Below are 22009 nucleotides of genomic sequence, written 5' to 3'. Positions count from 1 at the left end.
TTGATACATGAATAATTTTAAAATTATTATTTTTAAATTATTACTTCACAAATTAAATTCCCGTAGGATTTCTCGAATTGCATGCTAAAATACTTCCTCTTTCTCTCTTTTATCTGTAAATATCGGTCATTTTCGTGCACTCTTTTTCAGACTAGGGTTCAGTAGCTTATTCACAATTTTTCCTAAATGGAAATTTTCGCAACTCCATATTGAAATATAGAATTTCTCCTTACTAAACACCATACTTAATTTTTATATTTTCTATATAATCACAATGCTATATTATATTTGATTCTTCGCACACCAGTAAATCCAAAATCTATAATATTGAAAAATTTCTTCTAAAGTTATTACCAGGGGGTGACATTAGCTCTGAAAAATGCGTCCAGTTTCAGTGTAATTTTTTCCCTGTTTTCGTACACATTTCACGAGATATCTACAAAACTATGTAGATTGCCAATTTAGGGTTTTCGGTTGCCTCTTCGTTATTAAATTGGCTTTTATTGCGTATTAGTATTTTTTACTAATTCATTCTACAATGACAGAAAACAGCTAATAAACTCAAAAAAAATTTCGGTTCGCTAGAAACATATGGGAAACATAGGAAATGTCATGCCCCTGGTCATTACCCTTTTTTGATTTCTCTTGATATTTCGTATCATTGAGAAAAAAAGATTTGCAGAGACCTAGTTCTTGTTGTGCGATAAAGATTATTGGACAAGTGTGAAATGCAGATAAATTCACAATAAGTTTGTAAAAATGATAATACCAAAATTTTCAAAGTTGCCAATAAAATTTTTAATTTATTTTTTAATTAAAAATCAAGATTTATCTCATAATTGTCGAGTTTGTCTACCAAAAATGCAATTAGATGTGATTTTTGAAATTCTAATACCAATGGGATATCACGAGAATTTTAGTTCAAGAATTCAAATTAAAAAGTAAAATCTTAATACTTCAGTCACTTTTCTTGCTCAACAAAAACTTCATCTAAATTTCTGACTTGTTCAATAACTGTGATGCGGCACTATTTCAATCACGGATATGTATAAATATTGCTTTATAGTGTTTCTGCAAGACACAATTTCAGTGGATTCTCAAGGTGGTTCCATCCATTTTGGCGGGAAATAAAACCAAAGATACTCGCGCAATGCAAAAGTACAAAAAAAAAATGTTTGATGTTAATTGAAATACTATGAATTCTTTTGTCTAACAATGGGCAGTATACTTGTTTTGGTGTAGAGATGGAAAATTGAGAAATATCTCAATTTTCACAGAGCTCATTGAAACCTCTTTTTTTTCACTTTTCACAAGACGAGAGCGTTTGGTTAAAGAAATCAGCCTGAAGGAAAATTATTCACAAGTTTGCATTGAAAAGTTTCTCAAAAGATAAAGGAGCTTGATAAGCATCAGTCTGCGTATAGTTTCATCCTTGGTTTGTGTTGTTCAGGAGTTTGTTGGATAAGATTTTGTACATTGAGGGCGGCAAGAGAATGTTCTTTGATTTGGCAAGAAATTAAACTTTAACCCCATCACCAAAAGTTTTAAAAGGTAAATTGTACACGCACCTCTTAGCTTCAAAATTCACTGTTCAGCAAAAGATGGGAAGATAATGAAGATTTTTCGTGTATGTCCTACATATAGAAAACAGTTTGGTGGCCCAGTTTATTGATACAACTTGCTGTATATCAGCTTTTTCTTTATTATAATTTTATTTTTATTTTTTTTTTTTTGAAGATTTTCCAGTAAACATAAACAAGATATCTCTTCAACTGTCAGGTGACAAATGAAGGATTATCAATTTTAAAAGCCGAATTTTGTAGTGGATTCCAATTAAATAGTACACTGGCACTGCACTGAATCAATCAATCAATTGATGAAGTTGATTTTAAATTATTCTCTCTGGATTCAATGTACTCAGATTCACAATCAACCTTTGTGCACTGAAATCCGTGGAATTTTTGCACCTTTTAACGGCACTTTTCAAGATTGGTTACAGTTTAACGACTACTAAAATTCCCGATGATTCACTCTTGCATGCGGATTTTTACACAAGTTAAAACAAAAATCTAAGAAAAATATCTTGGTCTACTTGCTCCTTCGGCACACGTTCTTCGGATTATAACTGCAATAGGAAAAGAATACTTCTCACTCGTTTTTTCGTTTTTTGAACACCCGAAATGCTCATGAAAAAAAAACGGCGGAAAATATACAAAAAAAAACTGTTGTTATTGTTCAAAATGAGACAATAAAAAGTCTCAGTTTCGTCTTATATTGTTCTCAAAATGACTGAGAACGCGAAAAAGAACAATACACGAAGGGGGAATTTGAAAAATTGAAAAAACAGACACTTTGGAATTCGGTGTTAAGACGATTTGAGCACTTCGATGTTGCTCGTCCAAACATTCACAGGTGACTAGTGGAATACGGTTCGGACTCCACTCTTTCAGCCCAATCCGCCGTAGTGTTGGGCGATGGATGAACAACCGTCGTGGTACATGGAGAGTTGATGTTGGAGAGAAATGCTGCAGATTTGATGCTCCAGATGCTGGGAGAACTGTCCGCTCTCTCGCATTTCTTATGCTTCTCATTCATGCGCATACCACTGTTAAGAAAAACATAATTTCCACGTGGTTTTGTTATTGTGGGTGGCTTCCTCTTGTTCTCTCTGTCTCTCTCTCTCTCATTTCCTCTCTTGGGGAGGAGGTGTTGGTGGGTGGTAAAGTGACGGTTATTGTGTCAAATTCTCGCACAGTGATCCCATCATTTATCTGCGTAGTGTGCAGATCTACTAAAATAGATGTGGATTTGTGTTGCCTGTCTTGTCATTTTCTATCCCTTTTAAACATTCTCAGGATACTCCTTGAATTTTATTTCATCGGTCTTTAATTTACAAAAAAAGCTAAGTGTTTCTTCTAAGTTTTGTTAACTTAGAAAATAAAATAATCAAAAGAAAGTTAATTTAACTAAATTATTTTTTTATAAAGTTTAAAAAGTGGTGGCAAAGCGTCCCAGACTTTGTGATATGCTCGAACTCGTGACTTAGATGCTATACCGCAAAAGTACTTTCGCATCATTTACCGTTTACGGATTCGCAATCGATTTGAACCGACTCATAAATCTCTCAAAAGATCCCCTAAAATAGTTCTAAAAGTAATAGGATTGATTTTCAGATACAATTTTTCTCGGTTATGAACCGGTTCATTACCGATTCAAAACCAATTGGAACCGGTTCAGTTTTATAGGAAATTCCAAGACCTTTCCAACGACCCCAAACATGACCCCATTTGCTTAATAAATGCGCTCTCTAGTGTCTTTTAACCGTAAGTGATTCAACGCTATTTTCGTATATGGACGAAATGTTCGCCTTGGTAATCTCTAAAACATATCAAAAAATGAAAAAAAAATCGTACGATGCGTTTTCGAGCAATCCCAAAAGGAGGGGTGGAGGAGGGGTGTGGGAAAAATGAGGAGCATGTTAATGATCCTTGGGTCAACATATGGGGGGGGGGGGTCCCCCGAAGGTCCCAAGTCTCTATCTCTAACCATTTGGCCTCTAGAGCTGGCGACAGCCGGATGGACAGACGGACAAAGAGCGTGACGACATTTCTCTAAATCGTCTGAAACGTGAAGATTTGTTGACAAAAGTGGTCTCCGGGGGGAAATTTTGGGGGGGGTGAAAAAATCGAGGGATTATATATACCGTTCTCTCCGTAGAGTTCGAACAGTAAAAAGGAGAGGTGAAATGCAAAAGCATAGATGTATGACATTTCTACTGACAGCTGTCATAATGTTGCTTTACTTTTTGTTTGGCTACTGCAATAAATATGTAAACATGGAATAATGGTCACACTCAATATAAATATTAAATATATTTTGTGAGAAACAATCTATCGACTTTGCTGAATTTTGCTCTGAAAAGATTTTTAACGAAACGTCTATCATTAAATTTAATTTTATTCTCATCTAAAAATATTTATGAACACATTTACATACTTGCTTTTGAAACTGCCTATAATGCCCAGCGCCATGAATGACTAGATCTAGATTTTATTCGTTCTCACTGAAATGTCAAAAGCATGTTTAGAAAATAAAAGTTATTGTGCGATGGACATAATGTCCAACGCACAAAAATTTTTCTTTGTAAATATGTTTTTGACATTTCAGTGAGAGCGAATGTAACTTAGATTTAACCGTCTCGTTCACTCTTATAAACAGTTTCAAAAACATGTTTTCAAAATAAAAGTTATTGTGCGTGCAGCATAACGACCAACTCACAATAGCTTTTGTTTGCAAACAAGTTTTTGAAATTTTTTATGAGAAAGAGCGAGATGACTAGATCTAGGTTTCATTCATTCCCATTGAAATGTCAAAAACATGTTTACAAAATAAAAAGTTATTTTGTGTTGAGCATAATACAGGTTTCGCACTGTAGGCTTAGCCCAGTATTCTAATGTTTTATAAAACCATGTAATAAAACATTTTTAGTGGTTATTTATGCATCAGTAGCCCTTAATATTTAATATTAACCCTTTTTAGAGACGAGATAGTTTTCATAAACCGAAATTCAACAATAAAAATAAATAAACAACGAACAAAAACAATGAGAAAAATCTAACAACGGAATGATGCGATAGATATTTTCTTCTATGGTCGATAGAGACAAACATAGCCCAAAAATCTAAGATTATTTTCTTATAACACCATAAGCGATAATTTTCACTCTGATGCAAAATATTATGTATGAGCATTGTAGTATTCTTAAGAGATTTGCTATAAAAATTGGAAATATAAAAAAAACAATAAAATTCATATAAATATTTACTAGGGTAACTGTACAAAACCCCGGCATAGTTGCATGCATGCGTCAAAGTCTTAAGTTCTAGGTTGCAAATGAACAAAAAGTTCCTCTGTAGCTAAATTATAAATCTATGGAATATTTATAAATATTATAATTTTTAAGTCCGAAATATTTTAAAGCACAAAATCTGAAACAAGGTCGCTTACGAAAAATATTTTTAACTTTGACAAATTGAAATAGTTTTACTTTTATCGAAAATTCTTCAAATTCGACAACTTTTAACTAAAATCTCTAAAATCTTAAAAATATCTCAAAAACAATTAGTCTTAAAACAATCTCTAAAACGCATTCAAAAATTAAAACTCGAAATCGTTCCCGGAATAGCCAATAGAAATTATATTTCTATAAGGAATGAGGAAGGGTTAGTAAATATGAAGATTTCTTTTCTGAAAGACTGTTAAGAGGTAGTGAAACATGTAATTTAATAAAATATTTTATTCTGTCCGTTTTCTAATTGGCTAGAGCTTGGAAAGCTTTCAAGATCTAGTGGCAGATCATGACTTGATCAACAGAAAATCAAATAGAATTTTCATATGCAAGTTGTAGCAGATAAAAATTAAATAGGTTTTCATTGTAGGAGAAAGTAGGGTACCTTTGAATTAGGACAGCTTTGAAATTGGGATTTTTCTCCTATTTTTAAATGGGATTGAGCCTTATCATAATGCAATTTAGCTTCGCAATTAGTTTGTTGAGCTAAATTATATCATAATAAAGTCCAGTTTCATTTAAAAATAGGAGGGAAAAGCCCAGTTTCAAAAGGAGTCCCGGCCAAAATCCCGAAAGCCAAAATCCCGAAAGCTAAAATCCTGAGCGCCAAAATCCCGAAAGCCAAAATCCCGAATGGGCCAAAATCGCGAAAGCCAAAATCCAGAATTCTTGAAAGTGTCGTGGCTTCTCCAACGATTGCATCCGCGTTTGCTGGAGGCAAAGGGGAATTTTCTGTGTCTTGGGAAATCATTCTAAATATTTTCCTATATGATTTCATCCCTTTCAAGATTTTGAACATTCGGAATTTTGGCTTTCGGGATTTTGGTTTTCGGGATTTTGGGGCGTTCGGGATTTTGGCTTTCGGGATTTTGGTTGCCTTAGTTCAAAATTACTTTAATTCAAAGATAGACCACTTCCTCCTACCTGCAACTATCATAAATTTATTTGTATATGAATTAGGCCCATTTTCGTAAAGGTTTATATGTTTTACTGACCAATATTTTTCTTATTAAATTTCATTTTTTACCGCTGATTTGTTTTTGCCAATTTTTTTGTATGGAATAAAGGTAAGGTGTTATTTGTATTTGGCGAAAGTTTTTAAAGCTTCAGTTATTTTAATACTTTCAAGTCAAAAATAGAGAAAAAGAATAATGTAATAGACAAATACTAAAAAATTTGTTTTTATTCCTATAACAATTATCGCAATTAAATTTGAAATTAGACATATGATGCGTTTCTTCAATCAAATTGTTTGTTCGTTGTTGAGAGCTTTATTGCATAATTTATTATTAATTTTATTAGTACAATACAATTGTTTTTATATATGGGGAGTGAATTTAACAATGAATGCCTATCGCAGTATGGTTAAGTATTACATAAAAGTTTAATAAGGATATAAGAACAACAGAAGCTGAAAGTTATTGTGTAATTAACTGGCTTGACCTCAACATGAAGTTCAAGTGTCGAGTGGGTGGAAATATATATAGTGGCAAAAAGGTCAGTGTTTTCATGCACTACTATCCATTTTGTGAATTTCCTTTTCTTTTTATCTCAAAGAGGGATAAAAGAAAAAGGTACCCAAGCACTAAAATGGATAAAATGTACTAAAGTTACTTCCAAGCTTTCATCATTGTCAAAAGATTATTTTGGTCATATGTCTTTTTGAGACTAGATACTTTCATCCTGCTTCTGCCCTTTTTTTACCTCAATTAGATTTTAAGTGGCGTAGAGTAGAGGCTAATATAATGTTTACGACCGAAAAACATGCAAATGTCATTTAAGACGAGACAAAATGCGTATACGACTGAGTAATTAATTAACAAATAAATCTTTCATCGTACGTTGATGTAATAGATATTGCACAGGATGGAGGATGATGTTAGTTAAACTTAGGAAAATGTATGTATGGCACTTTAATTAATCTCTCATAGGTTCTCAAAGTTTTTCCAATTCCGCCCATTTCTCAGGCAATGTGGTGAGTTGAAAAGTATACGGTAGAAATTGGAGGTAACGAATTTCTGTGGATTTCAATTCAATTTAAGATCACAAGTGGTACAGCAAGTGGATAGCAATAGATGAGAAGTTTGACCACGATCAATATAAACTTACATAACATACACGTTTGGGTATATACAGTGCTGGAGGATTTATGGAGGAGTGATTAATTATTCCCCTAACTTCATCTGACTAATACAGCAGATAATTTTGGACAATTTCTCATCAATACCCCACCACTATGTACATACGTAAAAGTTTTCCCAACAGTATATATTCTCTTCTCAATTCAATATTTACCGCCTCATCCTCTCATCTCATCAAAGATTGTCTATATTTGTCAAACAATTAATTCCCGCCTCATTGACTGCCCTTTCTCTAAGCTCCATAGATTCAAGCTATTGTTAATCTCTGTAACAATTACTATACATTATATTGTTTGTCTGTCAAATTTCAGGTGAGTCAACAAGCATTTGAGGATCTTTCTCGAAACTTCACTTGATACTGACTATTTAATAAATTATTTGATCACTTTTGGACTCATACCTCAATATGATTTTAGCATTTCCGCACATATGAATTGTCCATTTGGCTGACTTGGCTTTATTCATTTACTTATGAAAACACATAAAACACAAAACTTTACCTATTCCATTCTAATTGAATTGAAAATGGTGTATTTATTAAGATGGTAATTACATTACTTAATATTTCTCGCTCTATTTAACTTAATTGTAGAAAAGAACAATATTGTATCGTGATAATTAGATCTTATATTTGTTGCTTCCTTCCTCTGAATATGCACCATCTAAAGTTCAAAGTCAGTGTTTAACGGCTTTTAGCAACTTCTCTGTTTTTTTTTTGCTTTACTAAAAATGAATAAATTTGCCGACTCATATGGCAGGTAACATATGGAGGCTTTTGCAATTTGTATGAATTGTGATTTATTCTTATTCATTGACCAAATCATACACACAAATATTATTAAGAAAACTTTCTTTTTCTCTATTCAATAATAATTATTTATTTATTGGGCAATCTTTTATGGAGTAGATGAATCATGGGGAGCAGATTGATATTGATATTTTCCCTCGAACTTTAATACTGGGGTCCAATAAATCAGATAGCTAAATTGTGTATGGATTATATTATTAGTATTATTAGTATTATGGTGTAAATATGTGTTCTAGTTTTTCAGATATTTTTTTTATCAACACAGTAAAAAAAAAATTAACACTATTATAGTGTGTAATCTTTCACACCACTATTATAGTGTTAAATTTAGAGAAGTGTTTAACTTAAAATTGTTTAATGTAAAGTTGTTGATTTTCAAGATGTTGAATTTGGAATTGTTGAATTTAAACATTGTTGAATTTAAACATTATTGTTGAATTTTTATGTGTAAATTCAAAAATTGTTGAATTCTGTTTATTGTTGAATTTTCTTTTCATTTCGTAGATTTTGATTTTCTTTTGCCTTTCTAGATATTTTTATTCGTTTTTCCTGTACTCGGGATCCCCCCTAATGCGAAATGATTACATCTGATGCTAGGCTCTTCACGATATACTTATTATGCATATAAATATTTGATGTTCTATATGACTTTTGTCCAATGAAAAGCATCTCGACTGAAGTATAAGTCTTAATTGGAAATTCAACAATTTTTACACAACTTTTGTTTAAAAATTCAACAAATTTGGTTGAAATACACAAGGCTTCACACTATAATAGTGTTAAAAACTATGATCAAACTATAATAGTGTTAATTTTTGGTCATGTGACCAAAAATACCATAAATTGTGTATTTTTTCACACTATAATGATGTGAAAAACTGTAGTCATACTATAATAGTGGTAATTTTTAGAATTTGTCAAACAGTTTTAAATCACGAAACATTGTTGAAAAATTTTTATGATTATAACAGTGAGAAATTTTACGCAGATCGCAATTAAATATTTATCCGATTTCACACTATTATAGTGTCAAAATTTTACACATTTTCAAATTAAACAACATTGTTGAAAATTTTCCAACTATAATAATGGTAATTTTCAATCACGTGACAATAAATTACTAAAATGTTGTGCATTTTTTAAACATTTTTAAATTAAACAACTAAAATGGTCGATTTTGCACTATTATAGTAGTAAAATTTTACACATTTTTTTACTGTGAAGTCTATTAAAATAAGCATATTTTGTATATCATACAAAAATCATTAAATGTAATTGTGAGAAAATCGACGTTAGGGAAATTTAATAGAAAGCAAACCGGAGTTCGTCGGAAAGTGGAGGCACTCTTAGTTAGAAAAACGGCATCTCCTCCCAAAGCTTTCGGCTTGGTCTCCAAGCCTTCATCAGTGGTCGAATCAATAAGGAATTTCCAGAGTTTTGTCTCTCAATCTGTCCAGGACTTTACCAGGACATAACAGAGGATGTAGGGGAACTTTTTTAATAATAAACAAACCACTTTTTTTGAGTAGCAAGTTGTTTGCAGAAAAATGTGATTTGTTTATTGTTAAAAAAAAGTTCCCCCACATCTCTATTATGCCATGTAAAGTCCTGGACAGATTGAGAGACAAAACTCTGGAAATTCCTTATTGATTCAACCACTGATAAAGGTTTGGAGACCGAGCTGAAAGCTTTAGGAGGAGTTGCCGTTTTTCTAACTAAGAGTGATTGCACTTTCCGACGAACTCTGGTTCCTTTCTACTAAATTAAATATAATACTGATCCCATTATTGATATCATAACATATTGATTTTAGCTTACATAGGCATTAAACCTCTTCACAAAATATTGAGAATCTAAAATGATAAAGCTTTTAGGGGAACTGTACAAAATTTCGGTATAGTTGTATCCAAGCGCCAAAGTCTTAAGTTTGAAATGTAATATTTTTAATACAAATCGATTTTTTTTATTTCTTCTTTTTAAGAAGTGTTGTTTGGAACCTTGTTGGTAGTTTATCGTATTTGTTTTCTTTAAAATCACTCTTAATACATTTTTAAATAATTAAAATATAGACATAGCTTTGGGTAATATTTTGGCCACCTTGATTCTCATAATTCCTTGTCCTTCCGGAATTCCACCAGTCTTTTTCACATCACCTCTTTTGTAGAAGCTACATTTTGTGTTTTTTTTTAATTGTATAAACTCTAGAATATACAAAAACTAAGCAATCGTAGAAACTTGAGGAATAAAAGAAGTGGTCGAAACTTATTACAAGCCGTCCGAAATTTGGTCAGTTCCCCTATATTAGTTTTTTCTTTAGGGCAGTCGCCAGCATATAATCTGCACAATTTGGTTTCCGACCGCACTGTAAATCAAGATATGTTAAATTTTTTTATTCCGAACCACATTCTACTCCTTTTACTCTAAAACCATTTTTAAAATCGTACTTTTTGTTTTGTTTTTTTTAATAAAATTCCTGACGATAAAAATTTGACTAGGGGAAAGCGCGGTACCTTCGGACGACTGAAGCTTCGTATAACTTTTTTTTATGGTTTTTAATGGATTTTCACCATGGCTTTTCCAAGAAATTTGAGGCATGGGACTACCTATTAAAATATAAATTTACAATAGACAAAATTCATTAAAAACATATTGAATCGTCCGAAGATAGCACGTTTTTTCCTACGCCCTTAATGGTGTTTTTTAATGAAAGAAAATAATTGTGACTATTACACAAGCGCCTCAAAGTAAAGAAATTAAAAGATAAATCAAAAACTGTCCCTGAATTCCGAAATATTCGAACTCACGAGGTAGAGCTCTTCGTTGGTTTTCTTTTCACAAGACACAAGAACTTTGGGTGTGTGTCGGTTTACTACCGATTAAATTGGTTAACAAATCAGAAAACTATTAACTATGTTAGAATAGTTTTGATATTAGTATGTTTTGATAAAAATAATTTACGAAAACTATAAATCAATTACCTATACTTTACTGATTTATTACCGATTAGAACCGATACAGTCGCATTTTGTATTTAAAGATCTTTCAAAAAAAAAAAAAAAACTCAAATTTCAACAAATCAGTCAAAAAATTAACTTTCTAAACTGGTTGAACTTTGAACTTTAAAAATTCAAAATGCCGAATTTTCCGGTCTTATGTATAAACGAAATATTCGCCTGGGTTACTTCTAATCATAGAAAAGTTTGAGTCAATCTAGAGAAAACCACAAAAAAAAACATTTGGAGGGACTGGACGAAGGAGCATAAAAACGTCTGGAGATATTTTTTTTTGGGGAGTCGCGGAAGTGCGGAGGTTGATATTGCTTACCGTTTAAGCTCTATAATTAGTTACAATTTCGAAAAAGCGGACTATATCAGATTGTAATGGTGTCTTGATAGACTTATCTCTTTGAGACACTTGATAATAAATTTATTCTCAGTCAAAAACTAAAATTTTGGAGGGTGAATAATGGCCTAGGCACACTTACGGACACTCAATGGGTCAAGTGGTAGAGCACTCGCTCTATGATGCAAGTGTCCCGGGTTAGAAAAACCTTTAGGTCACCAGGAATTTTCCTGGCGTTAAAGGGGTTCGAATTACATCCAATGAGCTTCACTGCACTTGATTCCAAAAAAAAATAATGGATGTCCCGAACTCCCCTTGTGGGAAGGCCTAGTTCCTCTATGGAACGTTGTGCCACCATTATTATTACTATTATTATTCATGGTGTCTTGAGTTATAATTGGTAATATTAGAGCAAAGTGTGGGCGTGGCCTAAAATATTGAAAATAAAATTTCTGAGAATTATAAAGTAAAGGACTGTTTTCTAATATTCGAAATACATTGATTTATGTATCTTATTCTACAATTTTTTTCAGTCTGTTGGAAGAAACGTGTGTTTAATAAGGTCATTATAAAGAATTAGTAGAGGGTTGTGGGCTACATTGAGCTTGGGTTAATATTATATTTCTTCGCATATTTGTAAAGGAAACCACTTTTTAATGTATTTTTTAAATCTTCAAATTTTCAAAATTTCAAAAAGCTCTTCAAAACAATTTGTAGGTCTCAGTGCTAAGGCGTAGCTTCCTTAAGAAATATGAGAAAAATTTTACTAATCAAATTACTAAGAAAATGTAGTTCCTATGGAAAATTGGTCACCTTATGGAGTTTGTGTTATTTTACTGAATAATTAAGTTCAGTACGGAACTAGTGCATAAATACGTATTTTGCACAAACATGTGTAACTGTACAATTAATATATTTTATATACATTAAATAATATTAATTTATATTGATGAATTATTTGTATAATTGTTCGACTGGATTATAATTAAATTACTTCTGTGGTGAATGTTAATATCTGCATAGCTAAGAAGCATCCTCGGGCATTGAACAGATGCAAGAGATTCTCTTCTCGCTCTCGATCTCTTCAGTGTTTCTCAGTATCTCATTTTATGTTCCTCGTGGTGATGCTTAAGACAAGTAAACTACCTTTCTTGTGCTGGCAGAATAGCAAATTCCAGCGAGCATGAAGACATTGATTCTCTTTTTCCTTGCTGCCTCTTTAGCTAAAGCCAAGATTGAAATGGATCTATATGAATGTGCAAGTGAGAAAGGCTCGACTAGGTCGTCGAACTTTGTGATTGTGATGGAAAAGATTTATAAATATTCTTGTAACAAGAATTTTATCAATGTACACTGGTACTGAACATCCTAAACAATTAAATTTTCAGAGATACTATGACGTGTGATTATACAATATTCTTCGTTGAACTCTTTCGCGATATGAATTATTGAGAAAAATTTTACTCCAATAGTTTTCTTATCTAAAAGTATCTTTCTTTTGGAAAATTCTGTTGATATATACATAGCTAGCAAAGTTGAGTAGATACTTTCTTACTTTTATTTGAGTGTGACAGTGAAAACTCTCCGGGGTTGAAGACAGACCTTCGAATTGCACGACCAAAACATGAGAAATTACTCTCTATGATGGTTTTCATACAATATTTTTGTGTTAAAGCCAATGTTGTGGTATATAAAGTCAAGTATGGTGAACACAGGAGAAAATAAAAGAAGCACTTGAGTAGATAAGGAAGAGGGGGTGATGATAAAAGATATAAGAGTCGCGAAACTAAAATCGCCCAGAGGCAACATAAACATAAACTTTAGCTACTTTTCTCCCTCACTTTCTTCATTCTTGTATCACTTAATTTATTGATATCGTAAATATTCACCCTGACAATGCTTGCAAGACTTCCAGGGCATTATATTGAAGTTTTAGCCTCACACATCCCTTGCTCCCACTCCCCTTACTTCAGTTGTCTTAAGGAGTTTGTAAGTGTCCACAGTGTCTTTCTTCCCATGACTAACTTGAAGAATGGACCACATCTTACAAAATTAAATATTTGTATTTGTGCCGCAAATTAACTTAAGTGCTTTTAGTTTTAATTAAAAATTTGAAATGCAACTGTACTATGACTGTACTGCATTTGCCTCAAAGTATAAAATGCGCGACCTGTATTCGTTGAAATCTGTGCTAAAATTTTATTACTACACTGCCACTGGTCTTTCTGTCTACGTATGTCTTATTATGTCAACTCTGTTAACCCTTTAAGGACGAGTGGGCCACCTGTTCGTAGAGAACATCTTGTTTTTTTTTTTGTTTTGTAAACAATTCGATTTTTTGCTTACCAAATTTTCTGCTTAAAAAGTTTTTGCTTTTACAAAATAATTATGAATAATAATAATTCAGTAATGTTATGAAGATTCATATGCCCAACGCACAATAACTATTGTTTGTAAACATGTTTTCAAAATTTCCCATGAGACTGAGCGAGATGACTAGATCTAGATCTCACTCACTCTCATTGAAATGTCACAAACATGTTTACAAAACAAAAGTTATTGTGCGTTGGGCATTAATTTTAAAGTATTTATTAAAAAGACTGCAAAACAGTATATTTTCTCCATTTTTTTTTCAAAATAATAAATTTTTATTTTAATTTAAGTACTTAAGCATATAAAAAGTACAACATTTAAAATTTTAAATTATATTTTCTAAAATTTTCATTAAAATATCTTTATAAGTCAGCAGTTGGGACCTGATTTTTGGAGACGTTGTAAAAAGAAAAACATACTTCTCGGTGGGCAAAATTTATCAGATTATATTCATCTGACGTCAAAATGCTAAATATTTCCTATTAGCTGATGAGTTAAACTCGTACTTGAACGGTATTTTTTTTGTTGAAATTTTGATTTCAAGCAGAATTTTATGCAAAAAAAAATCGGTGCATTTTACACCATGTTTTGTTTTTTTGTAAAATAACTTGTGATGAACGCAAAAAAAATTACCGTTCAAATACGAGTTTTAACTTATTGGCTGAAAGAAACAATTTAGCTTTTGACGTCAGATACTCTGAGAAATCTTGTCCACCGAAAACTATGTTTTTTGTTTCAATAAAACTCGATAAAACCAGGTACCAAAATCAGGCCCCAACGGCTGATTTTTTAAAATTTTGAAATGGGAATTTCAAAAGAATTGGTTAAAATCTTGTACTTTTATATATTTGGAAGTTCAAATTAAATATATTTTTTTAATAAGTATGTTGAAAAAAGAGGTTAATGAAAAAATATTGTGTTTTTTTTAGTCGGTGTGATCTACCTAATCCCTTAACCCTTTAAGGACGATTGGAACACCGGTGTCCCATAAAGAAAATAATTTTTCCAGACTACCAAAAGTTATTTTCTTCTTAAGTCTGTACATAATTGTAAAGTAGAATGTTGAAAGAATCTAGAATATTTTTTGCAAGTCTCTAGCTATTTGCTATGTAGTAAATATTTCAGCTAAAAAATGGCGAATTTTTAAATTCATAAATTGATTTTATTTATTTTTTATACTTCCCATTTTTTTTAAGCAAAACCTTTTTGGCAATAAAAACTACAATACTCATACGTAATATTTTTCATTAAAGTCAAAAATATTATTCATTGCTATTGTCAGAAAAATTACTTAAATTTTTGGGCTATTTATGTCCCTATTGTTCATAGAAGCACAAAATACACCGAATCAGACTCTGTTGGACTTTCCAAGGTTAGATGTAAGACTTATCATTGATTATGTTTCTCAGTTTAATTTTTATTGTTGATTTTCAGTCCGTAAAAAGTGTCTCGTCGTTAAAGGGTTAATAACGAAGTATGATAATATCTTGCACTTTCGGAATTATAAAAAAAAAATAGTATAGAAATTCTGTAATGAAATAGATAGATACTTTATTTCCAATCTGTAACATGGTTGTGTCTGCCACCGTCTTACCATTATCAGGCTACCAGGTAAACGACAGAAACCATAGTGATCGAGTAATATTTACTCAATTATATTTTTGTGTGTTTAAAGTTGTAAAAAATCTCAAAATAATATTTCAAAATTTTAATCCGTTTTTAGTATCTTTAATTTTAAATAAATGCAAATTTTCATTTCCAAACTGATCCATTTTTGCGGGAAATTGCCCCGCATCGGAGGACTTTCTAGCATTCTGTCAATCAGGTGAAATCCCCTCCACAGTAAATCAGCGAAATTAATGGATAATTGTCCCGATGTTTATTAACCCTAATCTCAGTGAAACTATTCCCCGTTCCTATAAATTATTTACTCGTGTATTTAAATACTTAACTTAAAAATACTATATATTCTAAACACGGGAAAAAATGAAAAACACAGAAAAACACAAACTTTGATTGTAACATAATCGCTTCACAAGCATTTTTTGTTCTTTTACAAACATTTGTTCGTAAATGTTCGTATACATACAAAAAAATTTTCCTAAACAAAAATGTTTGGGTGTTCATGTTACGAACAAAGTTTATGAAAAATGTACAAACTTTTACGAACTTTTTAGTGAGTTACACGATTTACGAACATTTCATGAGTCCCCAAGAATTCACAAACATTTACGAACAATTTTACGATTTTTCTACACAGAAAAAATATTTTGTAAAATTGTTCGTAAATGTTTGTGAAATCATATGGAGGACTTACGAAATGCTCATGAATCATATAACCCACAAACAAGTTCGTAAAATTTTGTACTTTTTTCACAAACATTGTTCGTAAAATGATCATTTGACGAACATTTTTTGTACTTTTACATTTGTTCGTAAATGTTCGTAAACAGACAAAAAAATGTTCGTAAAATTTTGTCATTTGTTCGTAAATTTTTGGCAGACAAACAAATAATTAATAATTTAAAATTAAAAAAAATTACACAGATTAAAAAAATTATATCATATGTAATGAAAAAACTTTTAAATAAATAAAAGCTTTTGAATTTTCTTTTTTAATTTAACCAGTTTTTGTTAAGCGATTTTGTCAAATAATACCTTGAAATTGACCAAAAATTGCTTTAAATTCTGACTAGTATTTACTAGAATATCTAGTTGATAATTTCTTAAATTTCTTACTGCTAAGAATTCTTTATAATTTTGAAACAAATATTTCTACACTAATCATTTTATTTTTTCCGCAGCAATTTTACTAAAATAATTTGGTAACTAAATCCAAACAAAGTATTTCACTTAACAACATGAAAATTTAATTTTCTATCTGGATTCAGAAGGATTTCCTGTGGAAATTCTCCACAGAGATATTAAATGTCATTAATAATATAAAGGAAAGTTTTCGTACAAAATAATCTTATGTTATGACAATGCAACAGTTATACAAATAAATTCAATGCACGATTCAATATAAATAATTATATCGCATTATAGTGTTTGGCCACAATCTTCCACAAGACACTACTTATTTCCGGAAACTACCTGTGTACCGTGACTTAAATAGTCTAAGAATACTAAAATGTATTCTCTTTCATTGAATTATTCCACAGCAATTGGCATTTGCTCTGCAGATGGGATAAATTCCACCATTACTTACTACAACTACCCAAGAACTTCCCTCTAGTGTCCCCAGGGTATGAACTGGAAGAATTTATACTGAGAGAAGAATGCCGGAAGAAAAGGAAAAGGGATGAGAAAAAAGTGTAATTTTATATAAACACTTTGGGTATTTTCCTTTGTTTCTTTTTTTTTCTTAAAATTGTTTTTGTATTCTTGCAAAATCCTCTAGACACTATATAGAAGTCTTATGAGAATTCATAAAGCATTCCGTTTTCTTTTTTTTTTGCATTTCCCTCTGCTGGCTGTTGTTATTTTTCAGCAGAAGGATTCACTGTGTGGAAAGCAAAATCAGTATTGTTCCAAAGATCCAACACTTGGTAGAATAAATAATCATTAACTCAGTACTATAATTGGTGGCTTACTCATCTCTCTTGCACTCTTTTCTCGACTAAAAGGAAACGGCTTTTAGTTTTTCTTTGCCACAAAATTGGAATATTAGTTTATCTTACAGAAAGTTGCGAGATATGCCATTGAGGGAAAAGATAAATTTTAAGTTATTGTTCAATCTAGGAATTTCTTTCATATGATTCAGGAAAGTATCATCTAATGCGATTCATTAAATTTCCACAGTCCATTAATTCAAATTTAATATCAATACAATTTCTATTATATCCGCCGCCATCTTACCCATTTCTGGTCTCATTGAAGAAATATGAAACACGTCGCTTTAACTACTAAGTGTCGAATAAGTATTTTGACAATTGTTCAAGATGAGAAATACTAGATTCAAAAGGTTTTAGTCTTTTTAATGCTACCTGAAATTTAAACATTGGAAATTTTCAAAAACTTAACTAACTTAAATTCTTTTGAGTAAAAACTCTCAGAAGCACACTATACTTATACAACACAATTATAATAACTGGCAAAAAGATAAATGAGAGTGGAAGCTCAATTTCAAAAATAAATATTTCTAATTGGACTTTGAGACTGCTTTAGTGAGTGAACTTTGACCACCATAATAGCGGAATTGGTACAACTATACTGTCTCCGGAATCCAGACTGAAAAGCGCCCCTGGGGAAATTTTAATGTTTAAATGGCAAATGGCTAAATATAACATGAACGGACTTCTGTGAATTTTTATTGCAAATAATATTTCTTATAGAATTTATTTTAAGTTTGTAAAACGTTTTTACTAACCATTCGCAAAACCTTTTTAGGTGTTATTCCTTCTAATCACACCTATTGTAATCCTCGGATTTTCTCAAAGTGCTCCGATCGAGCTGAAATTCACAGGATGTATGTTTTGAACATCCCTGATGCCGAAAATCATAAGCCGACAATTTCGGGTCCGGCCCTCCGTAGTACCCAATATCTCTGGTTTGGAAAGAGATATTTTCATATTTTTTTTTAATATATCTATTCGCGCGTACGACGATTTCTGTACCATTTGTTTTTTGAAAAACCTGTTCTAAACCGGTTAAAAATCACGTTTTGTAGTTTATCTAGAAATCTATGCATGCGATTTTGAAAATTTTAGGTTTATGTTGTAGCCCAGAAAATAAAAAAAACCAATTAAAAAAATTAAGACATTCGTTGAACGGTTCTCGAGATATTTCACTTTAAAGATTTCAATTTTAAAAAAAATTTGCTAATAGTGTCAGGCGGGAAAAAAGCGGGAGAAGTGGCGTCGGACAAGGTTTTCCATAATATATAGCGCTCTCTCTCTCTAAATAGTGAGTCTATATTCGAGGATTTGTAAGGTGAGATCACTGAGAGAAATCCGAAAAAGTTAAAATAACAATCCGGAAATGTTAATTTTACCTTGCAGTAACCAGTAAAATTTAAAATTACTAGATGAATAATTGAATTTGAACATATATCAAAAAAGTAAGTCATTGAAACTTGTAATAAAAATTAAACTTGACTATTACACTGCCGAAAAAATTAAAATAATATTCCGGAAATTTTAATTTTACCCTGCTATAGTATTGATACAAAATCGGTGTAAATATTACCCTCTTCAGATGTATTAGGGGTTAAATTTACCCTTTTTCATGTCAATTTTACCCTTAAAAAGGTGTAAAATTAACATTAAAAAATGTTCATATATTTTTACACCTAAAAAAAGGTGAGGTTGAGGAAAAAAGTTAATCGCACCCTCTTTTTTTTCTCAGTGATATACCATTCGCGATCCGCGATTTTTTTCGCGGATCTTCGCGAGACGTGAATTTCTTCGCGGATTTTCGCGGGGCGCGTATTTTTCGCGGATCTTCCCTGGGCGCGTATTTTTTCGCGGTTTTTCGCGGGTCGCGAATTTTTTCACGGATTTTCGTGGGGCGCGAAATTTTTCGTGGATTTTCGCGGGATGCGTATGTTTTCGCGGACTTTTGCGGGACGGGAATTTTTTCACGGATTTTCGTGGGGCTCGTATTTTCTAGCGGATTTTCGCGGGGCGCGAATTTCTCACGGATTTTCGCGGATCGCGAATTTTTCACGGATTTTCGAGGGGCATATATTTTTTCGCGGATTTTCGCGGAGCGCAAATTTTTTCGCGGGGCTTGAATTTTTTCGCGGATCTTAGTGAGATGCGAATTTCTTCGCGGATTTTCGCATGACGCGAAATTTTTCGCAGAGCGCGAATTTTTTCGCGGACTTTCGCGGGACGCGAATTTTTTCACGGATTTTCGTGGGGCGCGTATTTTCTCGGGGCGTGAATTTCTCACGGATTTTCGCGCGTCGCATATTTCTTCGTGGATTTTCCCTGGGCGCGTATTTTTCGTGGGTAATGAATAACTTCACGGATTCTCATGGGTCGCTGACAGAGGTTCTAAACAGATGTAAAGTTGAGGCCTCTATCTCTCATAGTTTCCGAGATAATCGACTTTAAAGATTTTCAGACACTTATGCATTTCTCGTCCAATTTCCCTTATTAATAACGATAATATGCTTCAGACACTTAAAGAATTATTAAACGAAATTATTGTTTATGTATAAATATCGTTCGGGTTTGCCACAATCCAAATTTGCAATGAAGGAATCGCACCTCTATAAGCTGATCTAGGCTTATCACTGGCTTTCTTTCTCGAATTATATGCGAAAGCTGCCTCATCAAATTGTTTCGGGTTTTGAAGGCTTTTCGTGTTTCGCAAAACCTTTCAAAAAGTTTAGTGTGTTTTTTTTAGAAAAGATTTTTGAATTTCACAAAACCTGTAAAATTATGGTTAATAAGATTTTGTAATATCATTCTCCACTTTTTTCGAGACCTTTTCAAACTCTCTTGAGTTTTGCGAAACGTCTTTAGAGCATTTTTCACAGGGTTTTCCATTTCATTCTCTCTCTCATTGACTTTTCCTGTAATTTTCCTCAGAGATGTACTTTAAAACGTATCCCTTAAAACATAAACGTATTAGGTAATTCCGTAACTGTTTCCGTGACTTTCTCAAGATATCGATACTCACATCACTTCCTCTATCTAAAAGAACTGACTCCCACTAAGAAAATCACCATAATTTCTTTATCATTTATATAGGATTGGAAATGGGTTTCCGGACTCTAGAACATGTCTCATGCATCAGAAGCTTCAAATGCTGAACATTTGCATGGAGAGACGATGTATACGCGAAGGTGGTCTTCCGTTTTCCCTAACCAGTGCTGAAAGTACATCGAAAGGTGGCGGAAATGAAGGAAGTGGCAAGAAGAAAATTGATGATTCAGAAGATGAATTTTTCGATTGTGCCAACGATGATGATGAAGATGGTTGGGATATATTCTGGAAAATATCATAAAGTATTTTACCTTTTTTTCTCTTCTTTTAAAACAAATTCTTTCATTTTTATGGTTACTAGATGGACAACAGAATCGCCATGCTCCGTGGAATAAACCTGAAGGGCGGCTATCTCGTCTTGGTGATATGACTCTCGTAGATTCAGATGAGCCACTGTACATTCCGGTAACGCAGGAACCAGTGCCAAAGACAGAAGACCAATTGGAGGATGATGCTGAAGTGATGCTGAAATTGGGTCCTGGAAGTGGTAAGATTCATCATGTCTCAATTTACTGTCTCTCACCTTCATCTTAACAGGCAAAAAGCATTAGTGCTGAATAATTAATTGAATGTAATTGTGATATAAAAGAACTAGGCACACAAATGATGAGCGCTTCACTCCTATCCGACATGGAGAGCTTCAAAGCGGCCAATCCAAATGGAAAGATTGAGGACTTTATTCGCTGGTACAGCCCTCGTGACTGGATTGAGGATGCTACAGATGAGGATGAAGGTAGGGATAAAAATATACCAATTAGGCGCCCTCTAATTGAATTAAGTACTGATGGAAATGTATTGAAATATATGTGTATACTATATTGAAAGAGTTGGATGTAATAGACTTAAGGGTATTATATTTGGAAAAGTGACGTAGAGTATTTGAATGGAATGTATTCAGACTCTTAATAAGCTCAACTCTATTCATTATTACGAAATTTTATATTCCGCGATTAGATTCAGACTTTTCCAAAGTGTTTCTTGCAATTCCTCTCGAATATAACAAGGGGAAACTGGGGTACCACCAAACACTAATTTTTATTTCTAAACTACTTTTACTATCTCAACCATTTCTTCAGTAGACAAGAATCCCTATAATGCCTATAACTTTCTATAAATCTTATCCTCTGAAGTCGAATATCTGATTAAAAATTCGCAGTGTTTGGTGCTGCCCCGTGTTTAGTGGTGCCCCAGTTTCCTCTATATATCTTTTTCCGATCAGCCATCCACCGGAAAAAGTTTGACAAATTGTGGCTTCAATAAAGTAGAATGTTCACTTTCTAGCCATTCTGTTGTACTTGCATTTTTTTTAGAAACTGCCAACAAGTGTTCCCATCTCAATAGGTATTCCTTCGATCGTAATTAAATATAATAAATTAATTTAAAATGAATTATTCGAAAACTTGAATTTACTATTTTTCCAAATTTCTCAAGTTACTTGCTCTATATATTTTTTTAATATTATTCCATTATAATTATTCAAATTAATTACAACGTTAGAATACAAGAGGCCACTCATAAGCAACCAGAATGGCTCAAGTTTCCAGTTCTCAAAATTAAT

At 32.3% G+C, this 22009-nt stretch overlaps 3 protein-coding genes across 3 annotated transcripts in view; 1 reads left to right on the top strand and 2 right to left on the bottom strand.

The window, feature by feature from the left end:
- LOC129805696 (leucine-rich repeat and fibronectin type-III domain-containing protein 3) overlaps positions 1 to 2464 on the bottom strand; it is a 123391-nt gene extending 120927 nt beyond the window's left edge. The window contains exon 1 of the mRNA XM_055853778.1: positions 1569 to 2464. The gene's annotated coding sequence lies outside the window, so the exon portion shown is untranslated. The remainder of the gene's footprint in view (positions 1 to 1568) is intronic.
- The window catches only part of LOC129805707 (cell cycle checkpoint protein RAD17), a 197637-nt gene that overhangs the window by 164951 nt on the left and 10677 nt on the right, over positions 1 to 22009 (bottom strand). The window lies entirely within an intron of this gene.
- LOC129805693 (rab3 GTPase-activating protein catalytic subunit) overlaps positions 1 to 22009 on the top strand; it is a 159053-nt gene that overhangs the window by 127960 nt on the left and 9084 nt on the right. Inside the window, exons 2-4 of the mRNA XM_055853776.1 lie at positions 20437 to 20663; positions 20753 to 20938; positions 21041 to 21184. Of these exons, the coding sequence (XP_055709751.1) occupies positions 20437 to 20663; positions 20753 to 20938; positions 21041 to 21184 (557 nt within the window). The remainder of the gene's footprint in view (positions 1 to 20436; positions 20664 to 20752; positions 20939 to 21040; positions 21185 to 22009) is intronic.

The sequence above is a fragment of the Phlebotomus papatasi genome, chromosome 3, assembly GCF_024763615.1.
Source record: "Phlebotomus papatasi isolate M1 chromosome 3, Ppap_2.1, whole genome shotgun sequence".
Classification (NCBI taxonomy): Eukaryota; Metazoa; Arthropoda; class Insecta; order Diptera; family Psychodidae; genus Phlebotomus; species Phlebotomus papatasi.
The sequence above is the reverse complement of the archived record's forward strand: the minus strand, read 5'-3'. Positions and strand labels throughout refer to the sequence as shown.